This window comes from Wolffia australiana, chromosome 2, assembly GCF_029677425.1.
Source record: "Wolffia australiana isolate 7733 chromosome 2, ASM2967742v1".
Lineage (NCBI taxonomy): Eukaryota > Viridiplantae > Streptophyta > Magnoliopsida > Alismatales > Araceae > Wolffia > Wolffia australiana.
In genome coordinates, this window is record NC_135836.1 from 19730738 (window position 1) to 19740562 (window position 9825).

Sequence of the window (9825 nt, forward strand, 5' to 3'; positions counted from 1 at the left end):
CTAGCAGCTGATCAGAGAAATGGTAATAAAGGCTTCACGTGGAAAGTGAATTTCACAAAATCCTATGATTCCCCAGATTGGGATTTTTTGACAGCCACAATGAGGAGAGGATTTCCAGCCGAGTGGGTGCAATAGGTCTGAAGATAAGCTATATCCCACTCATTCTCACTGTTAGTGAATGGAAGACTGGCAGAAGGGTGATATACCCCCAATGGTGTCAGGCTTATTTGTCCTAGCAGTGGATGCCCCAGCCACATGTACAATCAGCATGTGTGCTCATGGTTTGCGGCGAGGCTTCCAGACTGCAGACTTCTTAACAGGTATTCCGCCACTGCAATACGCAGACGACACCGCTTTTTTCATGGAAGGCTCAGTGGAGGAAGCTAGAAAGCTCTCCACGTTGTTTGACTTTTTGACATATGTATCACGTTTGCAGATCAACCGAGCAAAATCAGCCTTCGAGGTCTTGGCCTATCACAAGAGGATGAGGTGCAATGCTCCAGGGTGCTGGGGACACCCATTGGGACATTACTCATGCGACATTTGGGATTAACACAGGGGAAGGCTCTCGAGCACGGATTGCAGAGGCTGGAGGGAAGGTGGAGAGGAGACTAGAGGGCTGGCAGGGCCACATGCTGTCTGGTACTGTTGTGATCAGTGCTCTCAACAATTCCATTATTTTACCTATCTGCCTTTTTAAACTGCCAAAAGAAATTGGAAGGCACTTGGATGCCATGATGAGACAATTTTTCTAGAAAGGACCTGACAAGGGAACAACAGGGGATTAGCAAGGGTCTCTTGGGAGGTGGTTTGTCGACCAGGTGGAGCAAGGGGGACTAGAGGTGCTGCACTTGCAAGGTCTGAACATGGCATTGCTTGCAAATGGGCAGGCAGGATTATGGGGTTGGACGAGGACATGGACATGAAGGTAGAGCTGAACTGGGTGATGCCCACAGCCTCAACTAGAGGGGCACCTCCTTTCTTGCAGGGCATGAGACAGATCTTTCCACAAGTCAAGAAGTTCTTTGAAGCACATCTAAGGGACAGTTCATTATTTTCCAACCGGAAAGGCACCCTCACACATCTGTTAGAGAATGTTGGGATGACACCTGGAACCAGACTTTGAAGGGCATTCTTTCCGGCCAGAGGTTGCAAGACCTACTGAGTATCCACCAGGCTTTGTTACCCCTTTGGCCTTCAAGTGGGACAAGGGATTCCTAGGTGTGGAGAAGCACAATCTTCTTTGTCAAGATGCATACTAGAAGATCTGAGAGGGCTCAATGGGTGAGAAGCGTACCATCCTTACCTGAAATCTTCTATAGAAGCAAAGGGTGCCTTCAAAACAAAGGATTTTTGGATGCCTATTCCTAAGGAGAAGAGTTATGACCCCAGTCCTACAAAGTCATATGTTTCCTTGATACATCAGCAGTGTGTACCATGTGCAGAAGTTCATGGGAGTGGTTGTGGCTTCTGACACAGCCTGATGGGACTCGATTGAGAGAGGCGTGTGCAGGGGACATATGTAATGGGGAAGGCTCCTCACGGTATAATGACGATATGGCTGCACCGCAATGATGTTTAAGGGAAGGGTAATAATGACGGACTGCGTCCCACATGATACGGCGAGTCTTATGTCATACTGGTATTGGACCAAGTGACGGTAAGAGAGACGATGATTTGGACCGGTCATGTAATTCACTTACATATATATTATTCGGGTTGATCACCACTTGCGGGTGTTCGTCCCTCTTTTCTTCCGAAAAATACAAGCTTCAGTGTGATCGATCTTGTGTGATCGACCAAACACAAGCTTCAGGGACCTCACACATTCCCTAGCAATTTGATGAGGTTCAAGGGCATGAAACCAGGCATATCCAAGAAAATTAAAAAATAATAAAACTTTAAAACAATGTCAGCTATAAGACCACACAGCTACTACATGCAAAAGATATGTAGCAGATAAATGAAGTCACCAAAATATAAAACAGACTTTCAGTTTCTCAAAACTCTTTTAGTTCCATCTCCTTCAAAAACTATAGGCAGTACACGATAAACTCGAGGTAAATGTGCGTTCAATATCATCAATAAACCCTTTTTCTTTGGCCTAGGAAGCGGGATCAGTTTTCTAGTGGTGCAAAAAAAATGGAATATAGATAGGAACGGCAAAAAAATATGGTCAAAGGGATTGCAGATAAAAAAAAAATACACATCTTCCTTCAGATAGAAAATTCATAGAAATTAAGTGATTAGGAAGACAACAACTATGTTAGATTGCAAATCCAGCAAGATTAGGGGAATAATCGACATTTCATACCTCTTTCGAGAGAGGCGGCTCAGTGGCAGCATAATAGTCAAAGAATATTTGAAGGGTAGAAGGCTCCTCAATAAAAGGCCTCCACGCAGATGGAATCTATGGAGATCAGATTTACAGATTCAAAACAACCAAAAAAAATGGCGCGCATAAGTTAGGGGGTAATAATCTCATGATCAAATTAGATAAATCCAATAAATTTCACCTGTACAGTGCCAAATTCATCTGAACTTTCATCCAAAGATGTCCCAATAAAGTCAAAAGATAAACATTTGAGCGAAAGTGAAAGGGCCAGTTCCCTCAACATACTTGAGCCTGCAAATATCCAATGATAAAACTATGGAAAGATATGCATATTGAAAAAAAAATTCAAGACAAGATGATAACACAGTACCATCATCTTTTAGACGTCCTAATGACGTCAATGAAATCTGGAAGATATGATAAAGGGACTGATCCCTGAAAGAGCACGCAGCTTTCCTATGTTGTGTCAGAGGGAGCCCAGAGGTTGGCTGAAATGTTAATAATAAAGAGAGTTTGACTGTTGAAGCTCGAAAAAATAATAACAGTTCATTACCTAAAAGCATAACAAAGCGTAGATCATAAAACATCCTAACACTATGACAAAATTAATTACTAGATAATATTACTAGGATTTTCTCTGGTGCAGATAAAATTCTGCAAAAGATCTACAGGAAACGCCATGGTGAAAAAGGATCTTTCTCAAACATAATATATCTTAAAGTAAAGTACTCTGAAATGGGATCAGTTTTCACAATTGATATGCAAATCATTGATGGTTAGAAAACCAAGCATTAAAGTATTGACATGGAAGGTTATCCAGTTTTAATGGGAAAAGTATGGATGGCGGTTCCGCAAGGAAGTTCAGAATGAATTCGGTGACAATGAAGATATTTTCTTTATGTTTTTTGCCATTCCATCTATTTCTCAATGACGCCTTGTGGAGTAGCCTGCTCCACTCCACTTACTCCCATAACCTCGGTTCCATTCTTGGATACCTACATTCCAAACGAGGGCCCCTCCAGTCTGACTTCAGAGCCTCAGGAAAAAATTAAATACAATGATGAAGACATTTATTTCTATGCTCTAGATTTACATAAAATCCAGAATAAGGTAAGATTGACAGGGGAGAAGAGATGCACACAAGACTTATGGTGATGTAAATATAGTGATGTAAACAAATCATGGACAGATAACATTAAAAAAGGAACATTCATATTTTTCTGAAGAAACAAAAAGAACATTCATAATGAGGCATAAGTTTCATCAGTAACCTGATTCATTTCAGATACAAGCTGATTGAACAACTTCAAGCCGAGAGCAAAATGATCTGATGTTCCCTAATTCAATGTACAAAATAAATTCAAGACACAAAAAACTCATTAAACGATGGTAGATGCATAATAAACTGCCAAAACTATGAACAAAAACGACAGGAAGAAAAACCAAGGTTATCTATGGTGTTAGTACAACCGCTGCAGAGAACAAAAATCTACATAGAACGAATGAACAATCTTCAGTTAGAAATAAATATAGGACGAAGGAAAAACATGACATGTGCAACTGCTGTTGGTCGTTTGACAAAACCAAGCAACAAGGAAATTAACTCTTAAGTTCATGTACTTAATCCAGGCAATTCATCAAAACAGGAAGAAAGGAATGGAGCATAGTGTTATAAGATGAGAAATGGAAAGATGGCACTGCGTAATCAAACAAATAGCAGCGAGTTTTATGACAAAAAATGAGTTTTAATGCAATAACTGGAGGTCGATTACCGCATTGAAAAAGAGAAAGCCCTCAAGCAGGAGGGTGAATATAAAAAAATAGCAACTGTCTTCAGCTTCCCATTGCGTGTGAGTGCAGGCAGCAGACAATTAGATTAGGATTCTAGACTTTGAAGCTGGCAGCAGTACAGTGCGACCAAAATCATTAACCCCGGCTACACAAACCTATCTTCCTATGCTCTCCTTAACACAAATAAATTATTTTTACTCAAGACCTACAATATGGCTCTCCCTTTGGCGAGAAGAAGGAAAAATCCGCAGAGATAATGTAAGAGCTTATATATACCATATACACAAACTCAGATATCAAACGCAGAGTATCGTTCCCCTGATAGCGAACGAAGAACTCAAACTTAAATCATAAGTTATGAAGAAAATAACACAGGATCACTAAAACTTTAAGACACGTGCGTGTAAATTTTAAGTCACATAAGTCATGCTGATTGGAGAAATATCCTCTTCACCTGGTTGAGGAAGGTCGTGAGATCTTTGACTACGTCACGGAATCTATCATCATCAAACCAACTGAACTTTGCAATTCGACAAAAGAGTTGTATCAGCGAACCAGCAACAAATGTTTGTAGCTCAGGGCCTCGGTTGGCGAGATAAGTCACCACATAATTCCCTTCATCCAAATCACAGATATATCAACAAAAAATTATGATATCCCCCAGGACTGGTTGACGTTGAAATATAGTTTAATAAAAAAAGATAAAATGCAATGTTTGTATAAATAAACTATAGACTCCATCGGTTAGGAAGAAGCATTACAGATGTCCAGTCGTAGTTGCAGAGAGAGCGTGTGTTCTGTCACTTGCTTCAGCAGGCTTGAGCTAGCCATCATCAGGGCGTAAGGACTTGGAGAGTTGTCCAAAATGTACTGACATTGAGAGATGTAATCCGTGTTCACAGAGAAACATTTCAACACACTTTCCGCATGGGCTCGTTCAGCAGAATCTTGAGAATTGTAAAGTCGTTCACAAAGCGCATTCAACTGTGCTAAGCTCTCCATGATAGAGGCACAATTTTATTCTGCAATTTTCAGATGTTCAATTCCTTATTAATAGTGCCGTTTTTTCTTCAAGCAAAAGCAAACAAGAGTATAAGGCTTTCGCACAACTGAAAATTTTCATACGGAACAATTAAGTGCTTGGAATCAAATCGAAACCCCAATCATTAAAATTGAATAAATAAACCACAATTCATCGTGCCACAAAAATATTTCCGGGGTACATAATATAGAGACCAATATATTCCAAAATGGAATTATCTTATTGCAAGTTGAAATTGGTTCTTGTTACATAAATCACAACAGTGGCTCAAAATACAATCTCTCAAAAAATATCCAACAAGCTATCTGTAGATCCGTCCGAACTGATCATTGGGGATCATTAAACCTGTAAAAGCAGCAAAAACATATAGAATCAGATTTTAATAAAAATAAAAGTAAATGAAGAAAAAAAATTTCTACCAAATCTTCTTTATTGAAACTGCAACCCATGGAGTGTTAACAGGATATGAAAATATAAGGATTGCATCCATACCAACTTCATGGAAAAATTCATGAAGTTTAAGGACCACGGAAAAGTGAAAGCATTTCATTTGTCTTTTCTTGCATACAGAACCGTAGAGATAAAACAAAAACGCTCAATTCTTCTAGAGAAGCTCTCTTTTTATTGAAGAACCTCTTTAAATAAGGGTCCCCTAGGATGAAGACGTACGGCAAAAAAACACCTTCCAAGAAATGACTTCAGGTTGAGGTTACCGTGAATATTGTCCAGCCAGTTAATCTCTCTGCCGTAAGTTTTTACGAAACATAATCCAGTCCAATAAATTGACACAATGATACTGTTCTAAAAAAATCAGCAATTGCATCCAACATCAGATTATCCACTTCAATGTTCGTCGAAAGGAGTTTTCAGGCGCCAAGCACCGGCCTACTTGCCAAAAAAGCCTTTTATATTGGTTACACGTCTACCCCATGCTATTGTAAAGCAATCACCATTTTAAGCCTGTGCTTGAAAAAGAGAAGGGAATTTTGCGCGCAAAATATCATTATGCATTCGTGTCCTTCACTTTTCAAGTAGATATCGCCTACATAGAACCGTAGAGTATCACTCCAAAGATCATTTGCGACCCGAATAACAGACACAGAGAGAAACTCACTAATTTAGCTTTTATTTCCACAGTTCAGGGGATATCCCAGACTCCAACACATTCGAGCTCCACCATTTTCAAGAGCCAAGGGAGTGACCAAGATGAGGAGCAATAACTTTCCACAATTATTTCTGTCAGTCTCACCAATACCATCTTTTCACGATTCATGCCTGCGCATAGAACAGTTAAGCCCTAAACCTAGTCTTCTTATAGCCCCCGACTTACTTGAAACATTCACAGATTGACTAATCCGTCTCCTAAAACACCAAATCAACCCAGAAAACCCGTTCTTGCATCCATAGAACCGTCCAGTCCCCGCCATCAAAAGCCTACGTTACCATCAAATCTCAATGCAATCAGCATAGCCAGCAGAAACAGCAGCCACCCATATTCGCCCAATTATCAAACAACAGAAACCGGAAAGAACATCTAGAAACACAAACTCGAAGATTATCCATATATCATAGGATTTTATCTCGAATAATGCCGGAGAAAACGAAAGAGAGCAGGGTGACGGAGCGAACGTTTAGCAGATGATAGCGTGCCTCGCTCCTGTGGAATCCTCTCTCTCCCCCTCTCTCTTCCTCCCCTCTCTCCACTCGTTCCAAGGCAGACCAGACATGAAAGAGATCGACAAGGCCACGCAATACTCTTCTCTTACCTATGTCCTTGTTTATATGCCCCGTCACATTAGACGGTAACTTTGGGGAAAATCAAGATTGCTTTAACCACCGTAGATCTTCCCTCGGAGCTTTACAGCCGTCCGATCGAGACCATCTCCATCTGATATCGGATCCTGCCTCGGGTTTCGGACTCTTTAAACCGCCTTCCTAAATTCCGTAACAGACTCAAAGAGATTATTGCTAGTTTAAGAGAAAGGCGCTGGATGACACGACACTAAGAGGAGTGTCAACCACAGGTGTGGATGAGCTGGAAAAGCACGGAAGGTCCAGAACTTTATTAAATTTCTACTTGCCTGATTATATGGACCTAGGTTGTGCAATGGGTCTGCCTCATTTGTAATATTTTATTTGGTGGGTCTCTTGGCAGTTAGCACTCACATCGCACTAACCATTTTTCACACCATTATATATTACTTCCCAACCATTATAAAACCTTCTTGTCTTTTCCCCTCACTAGTGTAGACCAATCCCTGATGCCTGCGCATCGAGGCTTGCGGTATCAGATATTGGATGTGGATATCGGATTTCTTATTAGGGTTTTTGTCAAGAATCATATGTCACATCATCAGACACAAGTGAAGGGAGGGACCAAAGAGATAACATGATGGGAAGGCACATTGGGATAATGGTGGTGACAGGTTTAAAAGGATGGGAAAAGGTAAATTTGTTTTATTTGTATTTTATGATAAATGGGAAAATATGTTGGTTGAAGTAAAAATTTCAATGAGTAAATATTTTAAATTTATACTGGGGTGAAAGAGTTCGGAAAAAAGATAGCTTATAAACCTCATTGATTGAGGCATTTATGTATTGGATGATGCAAAAGTGAGATAAATTTATTACTCGTAATCAGATTATACAATGAGGCTATGACCTATGTAAGTTTTAATTAGTTCTTAATTTTTTATGAAAGAACTTTTTGAAAAATGACATAAGAATCTGAATGTAAATGCAAAATTAATTTTAGAAATCATACAAATTAACAGTGATAGACTATAAACCCCATTAAGTGGGCATAAATAAATGTACTGGACGGAGTAAAAATGATACAAATTAAGTATCCATTATTTAATTATGCAGTGAGGCTACAAGGCTATGACCTATATAAGTTTTAATTTGCTTTTTTTTTTTATGAAATAAAGGGCAATTTAAAATATGATATAGTGAACCAAAATGTAAATCTAAAGAAAATTTGAAATTTTATTTAAGCTAAGAATGGTAGCTTATTATCTCCATCGAACGAGGCATTAATATATATATTTGACGATGTAAAAAATTATAGATAGCATGCAATGAGCCAACGAGGCTATGATCTATATAGTTTTTAATTAGATTTTTAATGAAAAAAAATGTAATTTGAAAAATGACATGGCGAGCTCAAATGTACATGTAAAATTAAATTTGTTTATAAATTAAGAGTGAGAGCTCATGAATTAAGAATGTGGGAGGGGAGACAAAAGGGACGACGAACTCAAAGTTAGAGTATTTAGGTATAACCCTTAACTCAACAATAAATTGACTGCTTAGTCTCCACAAGAAACAAAAATTAGACTTTAAAAATGTCCTATCTATGGTAATCTAGAGGATGAGAGGAGACATGTCTAATTTATGAATATGTCGCGATGAGAAAGATGACAAGCAATGCATATATAATTATTTATGGAATAAAGGGGATATGTGGATGATGATACTGGATGGCTAGAGATGGACCAATGGATGTGAATAGATGGATGTGGACTGATAAATATGAACTGATTTGTTGATGGACCTTAACGATATGATGACTGTCTAAGGAGACTCAACGTGGAATCCCATATTCCACCTAGGTCAAGATGATTCTCAATAGCCAAAGTGCTCCTCCACTTCCATTTAATCTTATAACTTCCATGAATGACATGCATAAAAAAAACTTGATGGATAAAATTTTTTCTTATTTTAGTTTGCCTTATAAAGTAGGAACAATTCCAAAATGGTTTTATACATACTAATGTACATCAAATGAGATGTAGAATGTGTGATTGGCTTGCAGGCCATATATTCCCAAACATCTGATCATGCAAGAACGGAGAGGAGGCTCAATAAGTAAGGGAGACAAAGGAGAAATAATCAGAAATTAGGGTTAATTTATGTTGCTTGAGGCTTCTCATTTATCATTAAGATGAATAAGTTAATTATACATATAGGATTTTTTACAAAGACTAAGCAATTCGGGACTGAATCCACGAGGAAAAAGTATTGAATAAATGAATTTTGACCTTCACATATTGTTATATTTTTAGCACTGAAATATAACATTAAAATATAAAATATGAAATTACTTAACTTATTCATCTTAATTTATCCAAATTTACGCGATGCCACGTTATGGAATAATCAATTACCAATTAAAAAACATGTCTCTTGTCTTTTTCCTTGCAGGTACACATGGTGGCTTTGAAAGGCGCAAGTAGGAAAGATGAGAGAATGAGGAATCTGAAAGATTTGACAGTTCAACCAAAATGGAAAAAGTGGAAGAGTTAGCGCCGATGACGAGGTAGGAGGAAAAATCAAGGGCTAGGATTATTCCAAATTCAAACTGCGATATCTAACTATCCACATCTCCGATTGAGCTGAAATTTTCAGGGTTGCTTCATCTCTCCTTCCTATTTCTATCCATACCCTCTGATATTTAAATAGGTGCATGGATTACTGTGAAATTCATCTTGAACTTGCTTCCTACTTATGCGGGCTGATTGAAAGATAATGTGTTCTTAGTGTCTTGGATGTGCGGGAAGAGGCATTAGAGAAGAGGGAGGAGCTTACCAGCACTCATAAATTGATGTGATCATGGCGGAACATAAAGCTCTAATATAAAAATCTTTGCCTTACG

At 38.6% G+C, this 9825-nt stretch overlaps 1 protein-coding gene across 5 annotated transcripts in view; it reads right to left on the minus strand.

The window, feature by feature from the left end:
• Nucleotides 1-6948, minus strand: part of LOC144699992 (ARM repeat superfamily protein) — a 37148-nt gene extending 30200 nt beyond the window's left edge. For 4 of the 5 annotated variants that reach the window (XM_078571356.1, XM_078571355.1, XM_078571354.1 and 1 more), the window contains exons 1-8: nt 6798-6948; nt 5418-5513; nt 4888-5148; nt 4581-4741; nt 3607-3672; nt 2706-2823; nt 2517-2626; nt 2315-2410 (exon numbers count right to left, since the gene is read on the minus strand). In XM_078571356.1, the coding sequence (XP_078427482.1) occupies nt 2315-2410; nt 2517-2626; nt 2706-2823; nt 3607-3672; nt 4581-4741; nt 4888-5128 (792 nt within the window). In that variant the 5' untranslated portion in view covers nt 5129-5148; nt 5418-5513; nt 6798-6948. The remainder of the gene's footprint in view (nt 1-2314; nt 2411-2516; nt 2627-2705; nt 2824-3606; nt 3673-4580; nt 4742-4887; nt 5149-5417; nt 5514-6797) is intronic. The other variant, XM_078571353.1, reaches the window with a different exon arrangement.
• Between the last annotated feature and the right edge of the window lie 2877 nt (nt 6949-9825).